Below are 24,818 nucleotides of genomic sequence, written 5' to 3'. Positions count from 1 at the left end.
TTAGTATTTTTGTTTAAGGGGTACTTTTATAGTATTTTTGTTAATGTTTTCCCGGTTATTTTTTTCTTCTGTTTTGTGTCATGCAGGTAATTAGTATTTGCTAGAAAGTTATCCATTTTATCAAGGCTTTAAAGTTATTTCTATGTATTGTGCATAATTTTTATGTTTTATGTTCCTAAACATCTATATTTATATCTCACCAGTATTGTAATCTTATGTCTTTGTCTTCTGATCTTGCTTAGCATAATCAGCTCTTTGTTTATTTTAGTCTTTTGATTTAAAAATTGTTTTTGTTTCACTCACTTTCCTTTGTCCATTTTTTAAAAGTTTAAGTTATGCATATTTATGAAATCAAATGATCTAAAAGTCTAATAATACCTTTTTAAAAACCAGACCCTTGCCCCACCCTTCTTGACTCATTTCCCACTCCCTGGAGGAATCCTCTTCACTTTTAAATTGTTTAGGCCTTTCTTCTGATATTTCACTCCACATTTCAGAATAAATTGTTTATACTACTATTTCTTGATTTTTCAGATATTATCTATGAACTCAAGCTATGTGGGATGAGGTTTAGTAAACACAGAACAAGCATTACTTAAAGTCAAGGTAATATACACATAGGCAGACTAAAGCTAAATTTCTACCGTGGTACATGAAATTTTATTCCTAATGTTATTCCTTTAGTAAGTGTGATGGGAATATGGAAGATCTCTATTAACACATAAATACATGATCTGATAAACATTAGGGTGATCCAGAAGTTATTTTTGAGTTCCTTCACTTAGATTAGTTTATCAGGCAGGCACTGAGCCATATGAATCCTAAAGAAATGGGGTATAGGATATGTAAATATTGATGTGAACAGGGGAAAATAGGTTCAGTTATGTGAACCTATCGAGGGCTTGGTAAAGAGAAGGGAGAGTGGGAAATTAAACATGGGAAGGGAGCCCATCTTTCTTACTTTAATGCAGGCAAAGACTGCTTTTGCTTGAATTAAATCTAAGCCTGAGGCAGAAATCATGCTGCTTCTTATTTGTCAAACTAAAATGATACACAGATTGATCCTCTTCTTTTTTTGCCGTATTTAAGCTTTACTTTGGGTGCTGCAGACCTATAGGAATCATAATACGTGCTATAGGGATCTACAGTGGGCATCGATCTTTTCTATCCATTCTGCTAAGATAGATTTGAAGCCTTTAAAGACTTCATTCTAATGAACCAATATTCAAATGGATGAATTCCTCTTCTTCCTTTCCGGCTTGCTTCTAGTTTAAGCTGGCAAGACCACAAAGTTAGCAAAATTCCGCCTTGTTATTTATTCCAAAGGCAACATTTAAATTTATTCTTTGCCATAATGAGGCTTAAACTGAAGGGATTAAGAAAGAATGCTGGCTACTGAGTCCCAATAGCAGGATTAGTTAATCAAATATCCTGGTCGATTTTAATTGAAAAACTTTGCCAACTTACTGTGGTAAAATAAGGTAGCTTCACGTCAAATTATGTCTACAGAATTGTGATCTACTGTGAAATAAAAAACATTATTTAATAAACTGTGTGGATTTGAATGGAACGTTTTTTTGTTTTTTCACTTTTAAAATCAACTTTGACAGATCAGAGTCAAGGAACATTTTCATAATGGACACTTCATCCAAAGAAAATATCCAGTTATTCTGCAAAAATTCAATGCAACCTGTTGGGAGGCCTTCCTTTAAAACAGAATACTCCTCCACAAAGGATAAACAACCATGCTGTAGTGAATTAAAGGTAACAAACAATTAAACATTAGAAAAATGTAAATGGTGAACTACAGAGTAACAAAGAATTGGGTGGAGTTGATGCTCTTGGCTCTCCATCCAGATATTTTCTACACAATATAGCTGGAAGCAAGAATTTTCTTTTCTTTTTAAAAAATGATCTTAGATACGCTTTATTAAAAACCACCCTTTGCTAGGCAGTGAAAGCAATCTCTGCCTGACCATGTAGGTTAAATTACTAAGTATTACTTTTCTGACTTATTTGAATGCCCCTCCTAAACAGACAGGAGAGAGAGAGAGAGAAGAAACTAATATTTATTAATTCTCTACCATCTACCAGATATTATGCTAAGCACAGTTATAACATTTAATCTCTGAAACATCCAGATTGTTCCCATTTTATAAAAGAAAATTTTGACTTTCCTTCCCATACAGTAAGGGACAGGGCTGCTTTTTAAATGGTTCACCTTGTGACTTCAAGTTCCTGTTCATTCTTTGTACCAAACATTTACCCAACAAATATATATGTTAGCATATAAATGCTAACCTGCCCTGTGGGTACTCCATCACAGTCCCAAGTCTAGCAAAATAGATAAGCCAGATATCAAAAAAATGTTTTTCATCAAATAAGAATTTGAGTATGAATTTAACTTGAACATGAACTTAAATACAAGGAATAGTAGTTCTACTTTTTCAGTCTCTTATATTCTCTACTGGTGCATGCACCATCATTGTGAACAATCAGGAGTGCTAGACTTGTGATAAGATTCTGGTTTATGGTTTTTGGGTTTTTTTCTTACCTACAAATGGCTCCTTCCTCTCTTTGCTTCACTACACAATGAATCTTCTTTTCAAAGATAAGATTCCTTTGAATATCCTTTGGGGGACGGGAAAAGAAAGGGGGGAAAAAAAGTAATTCCACATAGATGCTGAGTGAATTGCAAGAGAATTCGAATCTTTTAGAAATCTACATGAGCTTGAGGCTGAAGGAAGCCTATCACCATGTTTGAATAAAATTTGCAATAATAACAAGCTTGTTACATTGTTCTTGGTTTGCATTTTTGTTTATTTGTTTAGTAAGTTTCCAGTTGCGTGTCAAGCTGGAATCAAACTAAAGGTGACCTGTCATATTTTCCAGGTGTTCTTGGGTGCCTTGTCTTTCGTTTACTTTGCCAAAGCACTGGCAGAAGGCTATCTGAAGAGCACCATCACTCAGATAGAGAGAAGGTTTGATATCCCTTCTTCGCTCGTGGGAGTTATTGATGGTAGTTTTGAAATTGGTAGGTATTGCAGATCCCTGACTTCATTTTTAAGTACAAGTTCTTCTAGGCATGACTAAATGACATCCTCACTGCATTCTTCTGTCTGTTAGGATCAGATCTATCCATAAAATTTTGTTTGGACAGAATTTCCCATGACTTTATGCTACAATAAAGGCAATTTGTTCACTCTGAGCAACCAATACATTTCCTGCCCCGGGTGTTCTCTGTTATATGACTCACCCAACTTAGAATTTCCAATCAGAGTGAGAGACTTTCCTGGAAGAAAGGGTGAGATGCTATTTTGAGTTTAAAGTATGTGGGAAGTATTTTTGCAAAGGAGTCCTATATCCTGGAAGCCCTGTGTTTCAAAATTTGGAAGAATCCAAATGGACTCTACAAAAATTTATTGTAATCATTTAAGAAGAAGTAAAACCATAAAAGGTGTTTCTGCCCAGTGGTCTGGAAAGAAGAGAAAGGGATTTTATTCACAAGAACACTAGAGCCAGGCAGATAATAAAAATTCTACCCTCAGGTGTCTTTGCTTAGCAGTTGACTATAGACTCCCTTTTAGAACTTGAAAAGACCAAGTGATTTTAGTCACTGTTTGGGAGTACTTTAAAGCTGCCAGTTAGTCAGCTTCCTGAACTGATAAACTAAGAAGCTTTAATTCTTTGTTGAAGTAAACAAAATAGTAACTTCTGTGATCCTTCCTGCCTAATGAGACTCAAATATACGCTATAGCAAAATCTCTGATGGCTCCAGTTCCAGCTTCATTGATAAACCTTCAGAACAGTGAAGGAATATTTTTCAACTCTTCAACAATTACTTTCTTGGTTCATACTGTATGTCTCAGTTCTTGCTCTGAATGTCACAGTGGAATTAAAAGAATAAAATGGTAACCTTTTGCCTTCAGGCCTTTGCTTCCCAAATCCATCTTTCTTCATCCTACCGGAATAAGATTTCTAAGTTCAGTGCTGATCAAACATTAATGTTCATACAAGTGACTAGAACAATCTTGTTAAAATGCAGGTGCTAATTCTATAGGAAGGGGGAATAAAATTCTGCATATCCAATAAGCTCCAAAATGGTGCTGATGCTGTTAGTCAATGGACCACACTTTGTGTAGCAAAGATGTTCTGAAACATCTGATCATGTCGCTCTGTGCGTAAACTCCTTACGTAGGCTTGGGTAGTTGATTTATTCCTTGATGTCTGCCCTACCTACAACCCCAAGCTGAATGAAGGGCCATGGAGAGTCAGGGTAAGGATGACACAGTGCATCATGAGAACAAACAAGTATGAAAAGGCAGCTGTTGCAGATCAAAAGAATAAATCAGACTCACAGAAGAAGAACTGAGCAGATAGAAAATTAAATGTCAAGGGATACTTTATTACTCACTATGGATTATAGTATAAAAACATTTTAGAACTAAGAAACTTCGAATCTGGTTTACACTTTTTCTTGGATTTTCAGGTCCCAATGCAACTCAGTAGAGTCTATGTTTGATAAAGTATACTGTTTCTTAGGACACGACAAAGGACCCTGAGTCCAAATTCATATTAATTCAAATTCAGATCATTCTAAGGATAGAAATTACTTATTGGATTAGATGCAATAATATGGCTTAAATTTCCCTTACTTCCTTTCAAAACTTTATCCCAAACATCACGTTTGCTCTAGTTATTTGCAATTCATAGTTTTCCGGAAAAGTGGGTTTCCTGACCGTAATCTTAATTTACTCCTCTTGCCTTTCTCCACATTCCTTCCTTCGAGAATTCCAGACCCATTTCCACTGTCCATTTCTAGCTCTCAATTCTTATTCTTTGCAGAACAATTTCATTTATCCTTTGACATCAATTGGCATTATCATCTAACATATGCTAGGCACTCAATTTCTTCCCAAGTATTTTTTCGTAACAAAGGCTTTTTTTCCAAGAACCACAGAGAGTTGCCAAAAAAATAAAATGTTTTGTCTATCATGACCTCCTAGTATGCCAGATATTAACTCTTTGTTTCAAATGTTTTTCCATGTATTTTCTTCTAAATATTTTTAAATTTTGCTTTTTACATTTTAGGACGTAATCAACTTGAGATAGATTTTTTTTAATACACTTTGTTTTTCAGATCAGTTTTAGGTTCACAGAAAAATTGAGCAAAAGCATAGAGATTTTCTGTATACCCCCTACCCCCATACACACATAACCTCCCTCATTATCAACATCCTCCACCAGAGTGGTACATTTGTTCCAACTGATGAACACACAATGACACGTCATTATTATCCAGAATGCATAGTTTACATGAGCTTTACTCTTGTTTTATGGGACTGAACAAATGTGTAGTGAATGTATCCACTATTACTATATCATACAGAGGACTTTCACCTCCTTAAAAATCTCAGTGCTCTGCCTATTCATCCATCCCTCCCCCCACACTCTCTGTCAACCACTGATCATTTTTTTGTCTCCATAGTCTTACCTTTTTCCAGAATGTGATATAGTTGTAATCATACAGTATGTAGCCTTTTCAGATTGTCTTCTTTCACTTAGTAATATACATTTAAGTTTCCTCCATGCCTTTTCATGGCTGGATAGCTCATTTCTTTTTAGCACTCAATAATAGCTCATTTTCTGGATGGATTACAGTTTATTTATCCACTCATCTACTGAAGGACATCTTGATTGCTTCCAAGTTTTGGCAATTATGAGTAAAGTTGCTATAAATATCCCATGTGTGGGGTTTTGCGTGGACATTAGTTTTCAACTCCTTTGGGTAAATACCAAGACGAGTGATTGCTAGGTTGTATGGGAAAAATATGTTTAGTTTTAAAGGAAACCACCAAACTCTCTTCCAAGGTGGCTGTACCGTTTTGCATTTCCGCCAGCAATGAATGAGAGTTCCTGTTGCTCTACAACCACACCGACATTTAGTATGCTGAATTTTGGCCAATCAGTGTGTTGTGGTATCTCATTGTCACTTTAATTTGCATTTCCCTGAGGACATATGATGTTGAAGATCTTTCATATGCTTATTTGCCATCTGTATATCTTCTTTGGTGACCTGACTATTAAGGTATTTGGCCCATTTTGGGGGGGAGGGTGAGGAGGAAGATTAGCCCTGAGCTAACATCCATTGCCCATCCTCCTCTCTTTTTGCTTGAGGAAGATTAGCTCTGAGGTTAACATCTGGCTAATCTTCCTCTACTTTGTATGTGGGATGCTTCCAGAGCAAGGCTGATGAGTGGAGTTGGTCCGCACCTGGGATCTGAACCCCAGGCCACCGAAGGGGAGCGTGTGGAACTTTAACCACTTGGCCACAGGGCAGGCCTCTTGGCCCATTTTTTAATAGGTTGTTTATGTTCTTATTGGTGAGTTTTAAAAGTTTTTTAATGTCTTGGAACAGTCCTTTACCTGATATGACTTTTGCAAATATTTTCTCTCAGCCTGTGACTTGCCTTTTCATTTTCTTGACATTGTCTTTCACAGAACAGAAGTTTTTAGTTTTAATGAAGTCCAGCTTATCACTTATTTCTTTCATAGGTTGTGCTTTTGGTGTTACATCTAAAAAGTTTCACCAAACCCAAGGTTGGGTGGATTTTCTCCTATGTTGTCTTATAGTAGTTTTGTAGTTGTGTACAAAACTACTTACATTTAGGTCTGTGATCTGTTTTGAGTTTATTTTTGTGAAGAGACCTTTTTTTGCATGTGGAAGTCTAGTTGTTCTAGCACCATTTGTTGAAAAGACTATCTTTGCTCAATTGTATTGCCTTTGCTCCTTTATCAAAGATCATTTGATCGTACTAATGTAGGACTGTTTCTGGGCTCTCTCTTCTGTTTCATTGATTTGTCTATTTCACCAATATTACAGTCTTGATTACTGTGGCTCTATAGTGTGTCTTGAAGTTTGTTAGTGTCAGTCCTCCAACTTTGTTCTTCTTCAGTGTTGTGTTAACCATCCTGGGTCTTTTGCCTCTCCATATTCGCGTTAGAATCAGTTTGTCAAAATCCACAAAATAACTTGCTGGGATTTTGACTGGGGTTGCATGGAATGTATAGATCAAGTTGGGAAGAACTGACATCTTGACAATATTGAGTCTGTCTATCCATTGACATTGAATATCTCTCCATTTATTTAGTTCTTTTGTAATTTCTTTCACTGGAGTTTGTAGTTTTCCTCATATAGATCTTATAGATATTTTGTTTGATTTATACCTAAGTATTTCATTTTAGGAGGTGCCAGTGTAAATGTGTTTTTAATTTCCACTTGTTCTTTATTGGTATATAGGAAAGTAATTGACTTTCGTGTATTAACCTTGTATCTTACAATCCTGCTATAGTCACTCATTAGTTCCAGGAGTTCTTTTGTTGATTCTTTCAGATTTTATAAATAGACAATCATGTCTTATAGGAACAAATCCAGTTTTATTTCTTCTTTCCCAGTCTGTATACCTTTACTTCCTTTTCTTGTCCTATTGCATTAAGTGGGACTCCCAGTACAATGTTGAAAGGCAATGGTAAAAGGGCATATCCTTGCCTTGTACCTGATCTTAATGAGAAAGCTTTGACTTTCTCATCATTACATATGATGTTAGCTCTATGTTTTTTGTAGATATTTATCAAGTTGAGAAAGTTTCTCTCTGTTTCTGGTTCACTGAGTTTGTTATGAATGGGTGCTGGATTTTGTCAAATGCTTTTTCTGCATCTATTGATATGAGCATGTGATTTTTCTTCTTTAGCCTGTCAATGTGATGGATTACATTAATTGATTTTCTAACGTGGAACTAGCCCTGCATACCTAGGATAAATCCCACTTGGTCATGGTATATAATTCTTTCTATATATTGTTGGATTTGATTTGCTAATATTTTGTTGAGGATTTTTGCATCTCTATTCATGAGACATAGTGGTGTGTAGTTTTCTTATAATGTGTTTGTTTTTGGTATTAGGGTAATGCTGGCCCCAAAGAAAGTGTTAGGAAGTAATCTCTCTGCTTCCATCTTCTAAAAGACACTGTAGAAAATGGGTATAATTTTCTTGGTTAACTGTTTGGTAGAATTCACCAGTGAATCCATCTGGGCCTTATGTTTTCTGTTTTGGAAGGTTATTAATTATTGTTTAATTTCTTTAATAGATCTAGGCTTATTCATATTACCTGTTTCTTCTTATGTGAGTTTTGGTAGATTGTGTCTTTCAAGGAATTGGTCCATTTCATTTAGGTTATCATATTTATGGCCATAGAGTGGTTCATAGTATTCCTTTATAATCTTTTTAATGTCCATGGGATTTGTAGTGATGTCACCTCTGTCATTTCTGATATTAGTAATTTGTGTCCTCTCTCTTTTTTTCTTACTTAGCCTTGCTAGAGGCTTATTGATTTTATTGATCTTATCAAAGAATCAACTTTTGGATTTATTGATATTCTCTGCTGATTTCCTGTTTTCAGTTTCATTTATTTCTGCTCTAATTTTTATTGTTTCTTTTCTTTTTCTTATTTTGGATTTAATTTGCTCTTCTTTTTCTAGTTTCCTAGAATGGAAACTTAGATTACTGATTTTAGGTCTTTTTTCCTTTCTAATATATGCATTCAATGCTGTAAATTTCCCTCTAAGCACTGCTTTTGGTGCAACCCACAAATTTTGACAAATTGCTGTTGTTTTATTTCATTTAATTGAAATTTTCAAAAATTTCTATTGAGATTTCTTCTTTGACTCATATTTTACTTGAAGTATACTGTTTAATCTCCACATAGTTTAGAATTTTATAGCTATCTTTCTGTTATTGCTTACTAAATTAATTCCAGTGTGGTCTGAGAGCAGACATTGTATGATTTATGTTCTTTTAAATTTTTTAAGGTGTGTTTTGTGGTCTGGATTGTGGTCTATCTTGGTGAATGTTCCATGTGAGCTTAAGAAAAACGTATATTCTGCTATTGTTGGATAAAGTAGTCTGTAGATGTCTATCATAATGAGTTGACTGGTAGTGTTGTTGACTTCAACCACATCTTTACTGATTTTCTGCCCGCTGGATCTGTCCATTTCCAATAGAGGGGTGTTTAAGTCTACAAATGTAGTAGTGGATTCATCTATTTCTCCTCACAGTTCTATCAGTTTTTGCCTCACATATTTTGACGCTCTGTTATTAAGCACATACATGCTAAGGATTATTATGTCTTCATGCATTATTAACCTCTTTGTCATTATTAATGGTCCTCTTTATCCCTGATAACTTTCCTGGGTCTGAAGTCTGCTCCGTGTGAAATTAATACAGCTATTCCTGTTTCTTTTGATTACTGTTAGAATGTTATACCTTTCTTAACCCATTTAATTTTAATCTATATGTTTATAATTAAAGTGAATTTCTCGTAGATAAAATATAGTTAGATCTTGTTTCTTGATCCACTATGAGAATCCCTGTCTTTTAATTGGTGCATATAGGCCATTGATGCTCAAAGTGGTTATTGATATAGTTGGATTAATATCTACCATATTTGTTAATGTTTTCTATTTGTTGCCCTTGTTCTTTGTTCATATATTTGTCCTCCACTATTTTTCTACCTTTTGTGATTTTAATTGAGCATTTTTATTATTCCATTTTTCTCTCCTTTATTAGCACATCAGTTATACTTAATTTTTTGCTTTTTTAGTGGTTGCCCTAGAGTTTGCAATATACATTTACAATTAATCCAAGTCCACTTTTAAATAACTCTATACCACTTCATAGGTAGTGTGAGTACCTTAGAATAACAAAATAATTCTAATTCCTCCCTCCCATCTCATGTATCATTGCTATTATTCATTCCACTAACATGTAAGCATACATAATACATAAGAATGCTTTATTGAGTACATTGTTGGTCTTATTATTTTGAACAATCTGTTATCTCTTAGCTCAATTAAGAATAAGAAAAATAAAAGTTTTTAATTTACCTTCACTTTTTCCTTATTTGATGCTCTTCCTCTCTTTATGTAGATCCAAGTTTCTGATCTTTATCATTTTCCTTCTCTCTAAAGAACTTCTTTCAACATTTATTGTAAGGCAGGTCTACTGGCAACAAATTCCCTCAATATTCATTTGTCTGAGAAACTATTTCTCCTTGACTTTTTTTTAAGGTAAGCTTTTTGGCAAGCAAGATTGGCTGTGAGCTAACATCTGTTGCAATCTTCCTCTTTATTTTTTTCTCCCTAGACCCTCAGTACATAGTTGTATATCTTAGTTGTAAGTCTTCTAGTTCTTCTGTGTGGGATGCCACCACAGCATGGCTTGATGAGCAGTGTGTAGGTCTGCACCCAGAATAAAAACTGATGAACCCTGTGTTGCCAAAGCAGAGTGTGCAAACTTAACCACTGTGCCACCAGGCTGGCCCTTTTCCTTCACTTTTGAAAGATAACTCACAGGGTACAGAATTTTAGGTTGGTAGGTTTTTCTTATCTCAACACTTTAAATATTTCACTCCATTCTCTTCTTGATTTCATGGTTTCTGGGCAGAAATTGGATTTAATTCTTATTTTGCTCCTTTAGAGGTAAGGTGAGTTTTTTCCTCTGGCTTCTTTGAGGAATTTTTTTTTATCTTTGATTTTCTGTTTGAAAATGGCATGTCTAGTTACAGTGGAGCTTTTTTTTTTTGGCGTTTATTGGCATCATTGTTCTCTTAACTTCCTGGATCTGTGGTTTGGTATCTAATGTTAATTTAAGCAAAATTCTCAGACATCGTTGTTTCAAATATTTCTTCCATTCTTTTCTCTCTTTCTTCTCCTTCTGGAATTCCCATTATCCATATGTATACATTTTGGAGTCTCATAGTCCTTGGATATTCTGTTCTGTCTTTTTCAGTCTTTTTTGTCCTTGCTTTTCAGTTTTGGAGGTTTCTATTGATATATCCTCAAGCTCAGCGATTCTTTCCTCAGCTGTGTCCAGTCTACTAAGAAGTCCATCAAAGGCATTCTTTATTTCTGTTACAGCGTTTTTGATTTCTAGCATTTCTTTTTGCTTCTTTCTTAGAATTTCCATCTCTCTAATCATATTACTATCTGTTCTTGCATGCTGTCTACTTTATCCATTAGAGCTCTTAGCATCTTAATCGTAGGTTTTTAAGTTTCCAGTCTGATAACTACAACATCCCTGCCATGTCTTGTTCTGCTACTTGCTCTGCCTCTTCAAAAAAATTTGTTTTTTTGCCTTTTAGCACGTCTTATGATTTTTTCTTGACAGATGGAAATGATATACTGGGTAAAGGGAACTACTGACTTTTGTGATGTGGTGGTGAGGTGCGGGGCAACGGAAGCATTTCTATAGTCTTATGAGTAGGTCTCCATCTGTTAATGAGCCTGTACCTCTGGACTGTGAAGTACACACATGCTTCTCAGTCTCCCTCCTCCATCTTCAGTGGGACTGGATGGCTAGAGCCAACTTGAGTTGGGTATTTTCCTTCCAGCAGGTCAGTTAGTTTCTGTTAACGCCCTCAGCAACTTAGACTCTGGTTAGCTAGTTTACCCTGAGGACAGGCCTTGTTAAGAAGAATGGAGTGCTCTGGCATACTTCAAAATGATACCTTTTCTCCTCCCTATGCAGGAAGGATGAAGGATTTTTTTTTTTCAATATTCACTATGAGAACCTGGTCAAGATTCTGGAGTAAAATTTGCAAAAGTGTGGGGGCTCTCAACCACTGGGTCCCTCTGGAGTTTTTGTCTCTCAGATTTGTTCATGCTGAGCCTCTAGCAATTTGTCAGTTATTGTTCAGGTTTTCCTACCTCAGCACTCGTTCCCAAAGAGATTTGTTCTCATGGGTGTCTGCCCCAGCTAGCCACAATTCTCTGCATTTGCCTGTTGGTCTCTTCAATTTGAGGGGTAGATGTTTGCACTATGATCCTACATCTCTGATGGATCTAAGAAGAGTTGATTTTTCAGTTTATTCAGCTTTTTACTTAGTGTTAAGATGGAGTGGCAACTTCCAGCTTCTTACATGCTGGACCAGAAAAGGACCATCCTTGAAACAGATTTTTTTATATGGCATGAAGTAGGATCTCTTTATACTATTATAAACAATTTTCCAGTTACCACTAATTGAATATATACTTAGGTAAATTATTTGTAATATCTTCTGTATCATATATTAACTTACCATTTAAGTATAAATCTGTTCCATGAGTCTGTTTATCCCTGACTTAATACAGGACAGTTTTCTTGATTATAGTTTTATAATTAACTCTGCTATCAGGTAGGAAATCTTCAACTTTGTTCTTCTAATTGTTCTTGGCTATACTTGGATTAGTTTCCTGAAACATTCTATTTGAGTTTGATTGAAATTGCATAGAATCTATGGATCAAATCAGATAACTGATATTTTACGATATTGAGTCTTCACATCTATGAACATGGTATATCTCTCCATTTAGTCAGGCCTTTTTTATAGCTGTCAATATTTTATTTGTAAGTTTCTCTATAAATGTATTGCTTATCTTTTATTAGATTTATTCCTACATATTTAAAGTTTTTGTTGCTATTGTGGAAACAATTTTTGTTACATTTCCTATTTGGTAATTCCTGGAATATTGGAGCAATGTTGATTTCTAAATGTTACCTGTATGCAGCAACCTTATTGATCTTTTGTTAGTTTAAATTCATTGTCTGTAGATGCTGTAGAGTTTTCTGAATAGAAAATTATATTATCTGAAACATAAGACAAGTTTATATCATTCTTTCCAATTCTTAGCTCTGATTATTTCTTGTTTTGCCTTATTGCATTGGCATCAGTATTATGTGAATAGAAGTAGTAACAATGTGCATCCTTCGCTCATATCTGAACTTAAAGAAAATACTTTTAAAATTCCACCATTAAACAACATGTTTGCTGTGTGGTCTTTTTTGTTTTGTTTTGTTTTTGCTTGGAAGATTTGCCCTGTGCTAACTTCTATTGCCAATCTTCCTCTTTTTGCTTGAGGAAGATTTGACTTGAGCTAACATCTGTACTAATCTTCCTTTGTTTTGTGTGTGGGTAATCACCACAGCATGGTCACTGATAAGTGGTGTGGGTCTGCACCTGGGAACTGAACCCAGGCTGCCAAAGGGGAGTGCACCAAACTTAATCACTAGGCCACAAGGTCGGCCCCCTGCTGTGTGGTTTTGATATACCTTAAAAGTTAATTTGCTGAGCTTTTTAATATTATAAATGAGTGGTTAATTATATATTGAATGCTTTTGCTACACCTGTTAAGATAACTATGGAATTTTTTCTTATGTTGTTTAATATGGTGATTTAATTAATAGATTTTTTCTTATTTGGTGGTACTTTTGCACTCCTTGAATAAACTATACTTTGTCTTTTCTTTCACTGTCCTTGTCTAGTTTTGGTGTCAAGTGTATATTAGTCTTATAAGATGAGTTGTGTAGCTCTCTTTTCTGTTATATGAAAAACTGTGTGTGTGTGTGTGTGTGTGTTTGTGTGTGTGTTTATACAGAAAGGGAGAGAGAGAGAAAGAATCTGTTACTTGAAAGTCTGGTAAAACATATTTTTAAAACTCTCTGGATATGTTGTCTTTTCAGAGGCTAGTGATGGTAGATGTGAAAGAATTTTGATATCCAATGAAATTTTTAAAGATTATTCATCACTATTTATTTCCAAAGTGTATCTTCTGAGAACTCAGGAAGGATACTAAGTAAAGGAAGCAGAAACTCTGATAGATATCACAGATGCTGAAATGGTATCATGTAGTATTTGGCATACTCACTAACGTAACACAGAAACAGCCTGTAAACATTGAGTCCTTTATTGTGAGGTGTTGGTGGTGAGGGAGTTGGAGAATGTAGGTGGTGGTAGGAAGGACACGTTACCCATAAACTGAAAGTCAGCTTTTACTTTGTTTTGGTTTGTTTACTGTGACACATTAACAAAAGTATAGACATAGTTAATATAATGTGATACAAAGTTTCTTCTACTAAATACTTAAATGTCAAATGAGAAATCTCATACTCAGTTTTTTCGATGTGAAAATTAAAAAGAGGTTGATTCTTCCTGGAGCTATAAAGTCTGGAGCCACAGTGCAAGCTACTTTTCTCACTATCATTATTGCCCTCAAGGCTATAAAAATTGCTGCTCTTTTTGCAGTTGACTAAAGCTGGCAATGTGAATAGACAGTGGTAAATTAACTGATTGCTTACAGATGTAAGGAAACACACTCTTGCTAGAAAATTGAAAACATGGAGGAGAACTTCAAAACAAGGCCACCCATCAGCCATCACAGTTGATTGCTGTGCAATTGCTAAGTTCTCCCTCTGTCCAGCACTGCAGTTCTTAAAATCTAAATATTCCAAATGAAAATAGCTACAACTTTAAAGCACTTTGAAATCTAAGACCCTAAACAGTGTTTATCAAAGCATGTTCTGGGAGCCATCTCCATCAACACATTTGAGCTAGTATGAAAAATGCAGATTTCTTGGCTGGTCCCCAGACCCATGAAATCAGAAACTATTAGGAGCTGCCAAGATTCTGCATTTTTAATGTTTCTCTTTCCCTCACTACCCTTTTCCAGTAATTTGTGTGCACAGCAAAGCATGAGAACATCTTCCCCAAAGCATGTTTAATCAGTTATCACCATCATCAACTAAAAGAAACTTGTGACATGCTCTCTAAAGACATTTTAGAAAGGCGTAATTCCCACCTTCAAATAAAACCTCATTCTTTGCATTTTAATAAAGAGTTAGGTGGGGGTATTTTAAGGAGATTTTGTATTTCGTAAAATTTATAAGTATACATTGAAGTTACATAACTGATGTATTCCTGAAGTTGTTTATGTGGGGTCATTTTTATTTTTGAGTCTTATCTTTTTGTAAAAAGTATGAAAACAAATTGCAAAGTATCATTTGCATAAATATGAGTTTCATAATTGGATTTCATTTAAAGAGAGGTACACGTGTTTGCTTTACTTTCTATAGGGAATATCAGCTAAAGCAAGACTATGTAGTGGATGTTTCAAGAGCAAATGGGAAATTACTAGAAGTTTTAACAGAAAACTTTAATAAGTGAAGAAATGGTAATAAAGTTTATTTCAAAATCACCAAAAAAATTTAAGAGAGCAACTGAAGGAAACCTTCCACAATCTGATTTACTGATAAAACACTTCAAAAGGACAACTATTTAGTGCGGGTAAAAATGAGGTAGAAGAGTTGGTAATTAAAATATCTTGACAAAGGGATGAGATGATTGAAGTAATGAGTGTGAAGACAATGTCAACAGTCATCTCAGATCAAAGGAAAGAAAGACAAATGATGGGAAAGATGGTGGGGAGAGGGTTTAGACAAAACAAAACATGGCCAGATCTGCTATAGACATTCATTCATTTAGTTGTATTTGTTTAGTTATGCTGATGAATTTTTCTAAGTTCTCTAACATATGAACATTTCATCTTTTCCCCAAAGGGAATCTTTTAGTGATAACATTTGTTAGCTACTTTGGAGCCAAACTTCACAGGCCAAAAATAATTGGAGCAGGGTGCCTAATCATGGGTGTTGGGACGCTGCTCATTGCAATGCCTCAGTTCTTCATGCAACAGTAAGTCTAAAGCAATCATCTTTTCTTGCTTTAACCAACAACTGCATTTCTCCTTTTTTATAATTATAGTTAATTATTTAAATAAAAAAATAACTCATGGCTTAAACCATGATACTTCAAATCTTATTTTTATTACATCCTCTTTGGGCAAAATTTCAGAACACTTACAATTTTACTTATAATTTAATAATCTGTAAAAAAATTATCGATACACTGCTATGTATTGATGTCAACAACATTCAAAGGAAATTTTTGCTAATATATTTTTATTCAGTGCTTTTATTTAGCTGTGGAGGCAAAATATATAAGCAAAAGGAAATTAATATATTATGTGGTAAATGCCAAATGGATATCAAATGAGTAATGAATGAGCGCTACAGACAGTATGCTGTATCATGGTGCAGTTGGCTGGCAGATCATTGACTTGGGGGTATATTATCAACTCAAATAACTATTCAAGGTTCAAATACTGTCTCCTGGAACTTTCTCAATAGAAGTGATGTATCTGTATCCCTTAACCGTGAAGTCTATTTTTGGTACTTTTATTAGTACTTGCATACAACTTTAGTAGTTCCAAAGGTTTTTATTTTTATTATATCATTTTATCCTTACAAGAACCTGTAGGGGTAGAAGAACATGGTTTATCTTTTTTATTTTAGAGCTAAGGACCATGAATTAGAGAGTCTGATGATTTTCTCAAGGTTAGATGTCTTGTAATTGCAGAACTAGGATCCTAAAACAGGTATTCTGACTTCTTCATGCATATCCATGTTGCCTCCCTTCTGTGTACTGACTGAGATACGTGACTACCAAGAGGTTCTGAAGCAAGAGAATATTTTAGAAAATTATATCTCAAGCAGTGCTTTGATTATTGTCCAGTCTAGATCATTGTATTGTGACATTTTACAGCTGGAGAGACTTAGAAATGATCTGGTGCCCTTTTCCTTGGATTCCCAGGTCACTTATATAAATATGGCCAGATTTTGACCTCTGTGGCCAATCTGTAAAGGTAATATGCAAAATCCTGTGTGTAGGATCTTTCCTACCCATTTGGATGGTTTCCCTGGCCCCTTCATTTTTACTTGGAGAGGGGTCTGTCGCTTTGGGACTTCTGCTTGCTCTTTGGACACCTATCTTGCCCTCTTTTCAGAGGGCAGGCATTTCTTTGGATCACTGAAGTTCTACCAAGGTGTTATATGGGGCCACCGGGTAAGGAGGAAGCAAAGGAGAAAGCTGAGGAAATGGGTCTCCATCCACCTAACCCCTGCTTGATCTATAGCTGTGCCACTGTTCTCTGCTCTAGTCATTGAGCCTCCGCGCAACAGTTTGCTCAAAGGGAAAAAAGAGTTCCACTACTAAAAGAAATTAAAAATTTGAAAGTAGTTGCAGAGGATAGATAAATCCTTGATCCTTGCCTTAACTCATTCTACAGTGGATGACTTGAAGTTTTTGTATTCCCATTAACATTTTTGTTGCTTCAAGCTAATGACAAATATAAAATACTAGTACAAGAAAATCAGAGGGAGAACTCTATCTAGGAGAAGACCAGATAGGCAGCCAGGCTGGTGCTGACAAAGGAGGCCGAAGGGGCAAAGACAGATTTTTATCTACCATCTTCTATATGGTGAAAGATATATTTGTTCATTCATTGTTTCGTGACTGCCATTTGCCTGGTCCTGTGCCAGGTAAAAAGACTACTTCAGTGAGAAAAAAATCAAAATGAAATAGAACAAAAATACACACACATGCAATTCTTTCTCTCAGGAAGTTTGCTGTCTACTGAGGATTATTACAATAACTTCTTTTCAACCTTTCACAGCATTAGTCACTAATTGAATACTTGTCCAAAATGTAATTCTTGTTCTGTGAAAGACTGCTATACCCTGTCCACCTAGCAGAAATACCCTTGGTGTCTAACAAAACATAATATTAATCATGGATATCAATTATTTAGGGCCTCCCCCAACAGGCTGTGTTTAGCTTTATGTGTGTTTGCTCATCTGACTCATGAATTCAACAAATACATGTTAATCATTGTTTTAGGTAATGGGGTAGAGTAATGACCAAAATCTCTGCTCTCATGGATCTTATAAGGAGGACACAAACGATATACAAATAAGTAAATAATGACATAGTATGCCCGATGATGTTACATGCTATAGAGAAAAATAACCCAAGAAAGACACGTAAGGAGTGGGGGCGGGGTGCAGTTTAAAGTAGGGTTGTCAGACTTGCCCCACTGAGATGGTGACATTTGGAAAAGTCTAAGAGAGTTGAAGGGGAGATCCGTGCAAACATCTGGGGAAGAAAATACTAGACTAAATGAACACAATGCAGGGTTCCTGCGGCAGGAAGGAGTCCGGCATGTGGGTGAACTGCAGGGAGGCCTGTGTGGCTGAGGTGACATAAGCAAGGAGAAACATAAAGGGGAAGAGGAGAAGATGTCAAGTTGATTCTCAAACTTTGCTGGACATTTGAATCATCTGAGGCTCTTGGTAAGATGTAGATTCTGATTCAGTAGCTCCGGGTGGGGGTTGAGATTCAGCTGATGCTGCTGGTCTGCAGGCCCCACCTGGAGTAGCAAGCTTGCAAAAATTGCAAGGACTTTAGCTTCTCCCTGGAATGAGATGGAAAGCCAGTGAGAGTTTTGAGCAGAATGGCACGATCTGACACATATTTTTAAAGGGTCACACTGACTACTTCTTAGAAAAATAACTCTGGTGGGGCAAACTGAAGGCAGGGAGAATATTTAAGACGCTACTGTAGAATGTCCTGCATCAGAATCACGCTTGTGTCGGTCAGGGTTTGAATCCAGGTCACAATTAAAATCCCTGATTAAAAGCATCTATACTACTGGTCCCCTGTTCAATCACTTCTTTGTCTCCTTATCCAACAGAACCTAAATAGCCACAGACCACGTCTATAGCTCCCATTTTACAACCAAGAAAATTGAAATTTGAAGAGATTAATTGATTTTTCTAGAGTGTCATATATAGTAATTAGCAACTAAGGTGACACAAAAAAATTCCACTCATTCAAAATCTAAATAATTATTATGCTTGCAACAATTGCCTTTTGATAGAGTGAATTAAAAATGCTCAAATAATTAAAAATTTTCAAAATACTACATAATTGCTATTGACATTCATTTTAAGAGCCTTGAGGCATTATAGTAGTCCCTGGTATCATTACTAAAGAAAGGAAATTATATTTACCATTATTTCAAGGCTAAATGTTCTTCTGTGTAGCTAAGAATTGAAAAACAATTATCCTCATTAGTTGATTCTTAACCTATTTTGGTCAGGAAACCATTTGATAAAGTGACAAAAGCTATGACCCTCTTCCCTTAAATATTCACATACATACAAAAATGTTCTTACGTTTTCAGTGCAGTTCATGGTCCCATGGGGGTGTAGATTATGCAAAACTGATATAAGGTAACCCATTTATTAACTTGAACATTTTAATAACTCAATACATCTTTTCCTTACCATGCTGAATAGGTCTTTACTATGCCTATTCCAAATGTATTATGATGGTCACTAGCCTTTAGTCACATAGGGCCTGAAGAAAATGAGAATCAAGATGTTGTTGTGCTGTCACTTTACCAGGCAGCTCTCCCCTGAAGGATGCAAGTGGAACAGAGAAACTGACCCATGAAGGAGAATTTAAGAGGGAGCGTGGTGCTGAGGAATGGTAGACAGAATTATCCCAGTCCTGCTATTCGTCACTGGCTCTTCAATCCAGCTGCCATTGTAACCTTATAGGTAGAGGAAAGGGTGGAATTAGAAATCACTTAGAGCCAGATTAGTAAACTCTAGAGAAAAGGGATACTGTTTGGATAAATGGTTCAAAATGCCCATGTATCATTATCAGTTCTCTGGAATTATCATTCCAGTTGTTCTACTAAATTTACAACTCTAAATACAGTGTGCTGATGGCCATGGTTGTTAAATTATTGCTTTTCCTCTGACTCAGAGATAATCATGATTTTATCAGTTGTTGGATATTTTTTCACTGAGGGAATGGGTGATTTATCGTCATCATTTTATATTAAAATGAGCCTCTATGAATAATTCTTAACTTTTATCTTCTTTCATTGCACTGGGTAATAGACTGGTTTGGATATGGTGTAATACCTATGAACCAGGTCGTCTGGTTAGCTCTTCAGAAAACTCTGCTCTTAAGTGCTGGTTTGGTTTCATGATTCAGATTCAGGGAGAGCTGTAAACGCAAACAGATACATAGCGAGTCCTATATCGCATATATAACATTTTCAGCATGATGTTAAATGAGTCTGTAGTAAAGAAAACCTTTTTTTTATACAGGTACAGATATGAAAGGTATTCTCCTTTCTCCAATTCCACTCTCAGCATCTCTCCATGTCTCCTGGAGTCAAATAATCAATTACCAGTCTCAGTTATGGAAAAATCACAATCCAAAATAAATAATGGTAAGATGATTTTTTTTACTTTACTTGAATAAGCCAGCTTTTTTTAAAAGAAAAAAAGATTTTATATGTGCTTTAATGTGGACAAAAATATCTATATGCTTTTGCTGTCGAAAGCTTTCCTACTTAAATTGAGATATTGGAGTGCCATACAAATTCTTAGAATATAAGGCAGTATATGATGAGATCCTAAGAAAATATGCAGGCAATAAAATCTTATGGAAAGAAGAAACATTAATTGCTGGTGACTGAGAGAATCTTCTAGTGGTTCCAAATAAGATAGGCCATGAAATCAAGGTAAAACTAGTTTAGCACATATAAATCTCAGTCCATTGCTCAGATTTGAAAGAAATATATTTTTCCCCTAGAACTCAATTTAATTTCTGTGTTCAGCCCCTTTTCATCAGGATGAAAAAAAATCTTAATCTCAGTCAATTTGTCCCTAACCTCCACTCTTTTTCCCAGGGCTTGCTTACATTCTATGGAGCTTACGTAATAGAAAAGGGGCAAGTTGTGGGAGGAGGGCAATTGGTGTTATCGGTCCCCAGTCAACTTAGATATCTAAAATCCATCTGACCCCAGTGTTTTGTCATACATGTCACTTTAGGGTCATCTTATGTCCACATTTGTGTCCTTTTTAGCACAGCAGCTCTCTCTGATGCAGAAGTGACAATCTTGGAAACATGAAAATAATTCTATTTTCCAGACAAGATAGGATGCAGGGAATTTTGTTAGAATGTCTTGATTCCATATGGCTGATGCATATGCTATGTATGAGGCACCCTGGAGAACATGAGAATCATCTCTTTTGTGTTACTTTGGACATCAGAAACCCTCTGAGGAGCCAAAGGCAGGGATGCTTAGCTATACTGTGCAGCCGTCTCGTCTTTGGGGTCTTGCTACCTCCCTGGGCTCTACCTGGCCATGGGGGCACAAGTTCTCCTCACTCATGGAATCCACGAAGCTACCCACAGGTGTTTGCCATGTCTCTGGGATGCTGCACAGGCAAGAGCTCAAATCTCTCTCCACAGCCATTCAGCATCAATATGCCCACACTTCCTCCCTGCCTTCTCCCCAGTCTTACTGCCTACTCCTAGCCTGGGGAATCACTTTCCATATCGGCAGGCTTCTTTTTTATACTTGCTATCCATCCAAATCTTGTGTCTATGCTATGAAGCCTTTTCACTCTCCTAATATCCTCATTAATGCTTTCTTTTGAGATGTTCTTTTCCTAGCCAATGAACAGTAGAGGTCTGGCTGTTTGAATAAAGGGAGAGACCAGAGGATTAAAAGAAGTATAGAAATATGAGAGGAGAAAAGGAGAGGACACAAACATGTAAAAAGTTTACCCTGTCCTGCTGTATGAAAAGAAGAAGAAAAGCATTCTTGAAGAGGAGAGCGAAAAATGATAACACACACATTCAGGAGGATGTGTATAAATGAGTGGATGAGAACCGAGGGCTTGTTTATGTAAGGATATAACAGATAATAAGTTTAATTCAGGTCCACAGAAAGAGGCAAGAAGCGGAGCTAAAGACTTCGCACTTTCATCTGTACACAATGCACAGTCATTGAAGATATTTTATTTTTATTTTTGACAATCAGGGAAAAGACATGATATCAATGACAATACTACTAATTAGGAAATATTTAAACCTTTGATGTTAAAAAGAAACACTGGGTTTAGAGACAGGGTATGAAAATGTTTTTAATGTAGAGAAACAAGTTATTAGGCAGGTACAGACTCACAACTCAATTCTTTTCTTTTCTTTAAATGAGGTCCTGCTCCCTTAAAGTCATAGACTTGTGTAGACTTAGGTACAGCGGACACAGCCCCATCCTAAAGATGATAGGGGGTAAATATAGGACTCTTCTCAAAAATGCTCCACACGTCTCCCATTTCCCCCACAACACTCCAGAACAGAGCTGTTCAACAGAACTCTCTGTGAGCATGGAAATGCTATATCTGTGCTGTCCAATACAAGAGCCACTTGCCACATGTGACTATTGAGTACTTGAAATACAGGTAGTGTGACTAAGGAACTGAATTTTTAATTTTATATAATTTTAATTAATTTAGATAGCCACATGTGGCTTGTGGCTGCTGTATTGGAAAGCGCAGATCTAAGGTGTCCACACTTATCTACAACGAGATTCCTCTACCAACAAGCTCCTTAGACTCACACAAATGTTAGGGCTAGAACTGACATCACAATCAATTTTTGGAAAAGGAATTCACATTATGTTTTTGGAAGTGGAACAGAAATCCAAAGAAGATAAGTGAAAAATCCATGGCTACTTGGCTACATTTCCGGAAGAGGCAGAATCAGGACTAGAAGCAACAAGACTGCAGAGTAGGCTTTTCTGTTACACAGTCTGACTCATCTACACAAAAGCACCCGCCCCAATTCTTCACAACCCATACTGTACCTTCAAAAGTTACTTTAGGGGCCTGCCCGGTGGCGCAGCGATTAAGTTTGCACATTCTGCTTCTCAGCAGCCCAGGGTTCGCCGGTTCGGATCCTGGGTGAGGACATGGCACCGCTTGGCGCGCCATGCTGTGGTAGGCGTCCCACATATACAGTAGAGGAAGATGGGCACGGATGTGAGCTCAGGGCCAGGCTTCCTCAGCAAAAAAGAGGAGGACTGGCAGTAGTTAGCTCAGGGCTAATCTTCCTCAAAAAAAAAAAGAAAGTTACTTTAAAGGTTACTAATAGGTGAAAATCACTCATACTTCATAGGATTATTAGGAGAATTCAATTTTAAAATGCCTGAAAGCGACTTAACTTAGTACCCAGCAGAAAGGGAGCATTCAGAAGTGGTGGCTGTTGGAGGTTATTAGTATTATCACTTTTATTAAAGTGACTAGACTCTGCAAAGTATATTTCATTTATAATACGGGAGTAATTATCCTACTACACAGGATCATATTAAGACATGACTTTTCTGAAAGCATTTTAAAATTGTTAGCTTTGAATTTCAGTCTAAAAATACTGTTAAAAGGTTCTTTTTGTTGGAATAGTTATACTACTAAAGCATATAGGGTTTTACATTTTTAAATAATTTGTTTCCTAAACAAGAGCCCTAAAAATGGTTATTCCCTAATAAGCAATTGTAACTGAAGGCAATGCGGCCCAAAATTGAAGTATGATCCATATAAAATTTTGAACTTCACATAAAACTTGGTCAGCAACAAAATTATAAGTGATTTCTACTGAAAAAATAGAAGAGTTTAAAGATTAAGGTGAGAAAAGCCTTTGTTCAAAATTTTGTCTTTTGTCCCAGACAGGATATTGAATGTTATTGGAGTGTAGGAATTCAAAGAACTCGGCATAAGGATCAAATAAAAAGAAGAGAGGAAATAAGAAGTAAGGGGACAGGAAGGAGAGCAGGAGAGTTCCTTGGTCCAAGGCCCCGGGGGATTTACACTGTCTCGAATATTGAAGTTACAAAATATTTTCCAATCTTGCTCAAACTCCTATCAAATTATGTCTATTGTGAATCTCGCTTCTGCATTCTAATCCAATTTTAGGACAACTTGTAGAAAAGCAGAATAAATATTTAGCTTTGTTAGTGATCCGATTTCAATCCTCTTGTTTGCTTTCATTTCAAGAATGTGAAATTGACGCCAGCTCCTCCATGTGGGTTTATGTTTTCCTGGGGAACCTTCTTCGTGGAATTGGAGAAACTCCCATTCAGCCTCTAGGCATCGCCTACCTTGATGATTTCGCCAGTGAAGACAATGCGGCCTTCTATATTGGTAATGCTCACCTCGCTCATCTTCTTGGGAAGCAGGGTACCTGGTTTTCTCAACTCCACTCTAAACTAAATAGGGTTTGGGAGGTTTTATACTTCACATCCAACACCGTTATTCAGTTCACACATATCTGAAGTCCACACTGAGGTTTTTGATAATGAAGAAACCTCACTAGAAGGACCTATTGAATTAGGGAAAGAACGAACTATGATTGAAAAAAGTCCCTGTGTGCTCAGCTGCAATGATGTATGACCTCGTGCAAGTATCTTCATGGACATCAGATTTCATAGATTCTTTTTATTGGGCTACTGTACTGCTGAAGCACTTAAGTGTTTATATATATATAAATATTATATATATATATATATATTCTAAATTTGTTTCCAGACCCCCTAGAAACTATTTTTCATTTTATAAGCCCTGATTATTTAAAGCTTCTTTTTCCTATGAGCGATAGGCAACAAGGAATTCTGGGATCTCAATAGCAGGTATGAGTGGATAAAGAAAAATGTAAGGATGAAAGCAATGCCTGAGGCTATCCCATGCCTGGAACAGGTCCTAGTGGATAGACCAGCAGCTAAAAATCACAAAAACCAAAACATAGCAAAGGCAAACCCCAAGGTCAGGTGCATATAAACAGCATTTATGAAGTGCCTCTTATGTCCTGGAAACTAAACCTGTTCTCTGTTTCACACATCAGTCTTGATTTCTTGGGGTTCTGATCTTTTGAGGGCCTAGCCTTCAGGGACAGAGGACAAGATGTAAATTCATCGATGGGTGCTATATCTTGGTCCACTGTATAGTTCTACCCTGGCTATGCATGCTGAACTCCGGAGGGCTCTGATTATATCCAAGCATTAAAAGTTAGTTAATTAAAAACAGGGCACCTGCTCTAATGGGAAACTGCAGCATAAATCAGGAACTGGAACTGGAACAGAAGCTCCAGCACATGTGCTAGGCACTTACTCTGGGGACAGAGGAAAGCTTGCAGCCAGGAATGTGTGCAGGTGTCTAGGTGTCTGCTTCCTGTCCAGCCTGTGTACTCCCTTCTG

The 24,818-nt window shown here is 36.4% G+C and overlaps 1 protein-coding gene across 1 annotated transcript in view; it reads left to right on the top strand.

The window, feature by feature from the left end:
* The first annotated feature begins 1,635 nt into the window (after window positions 1-1,635).
* Window positions 1,636-24,818, top strand: part of SLCO1C1 (solute carrier organic anion transporter family member 1C1) — a 52,556-nt gene continuing 29,373 nt past the window's right edge. Inside the window, exons 1-5 of the mRNA XM_046647266.1 lie at window positions 1,636-1,764; window positions 2,893-3,034; window positions 15,427-15,559; window positions 19,888-20,012; window positions 23,623-23,769. Coding sequence (XP_046503222.1) covers window positions 1,636-1,764; window positions 2,893-3,034; window positions 15,427-15,559; window positions 19,888-20,012; window positions 23,623-23,769 — 676 coding nt within the window. The remainder of the gene's footprint in view (window positions 1,765-2,892; window positions 3,035-15,426; window positions 15,560-19,887; window positions 20,013-23,622; window positions 23,770-24,818) is intronic.

This window comes from Equus quagga, chromosome 1, assembly GCF_021613505.1.
Source record: "Equus quagga isolate Etosha38 chromosome 1, UCLA_HA_Equagga_1.0, whole genome shotgun sequence".
NCBI lineage: Eukaryota > Metazoa > Chordata > Mammalia > Perissodactyla > Equidae > Equus > Equus quagga.
Note: the sequence above shows the minus strand (reverse complement) of the source record. Positions and strands in the feature narration are given on the sequence as shown.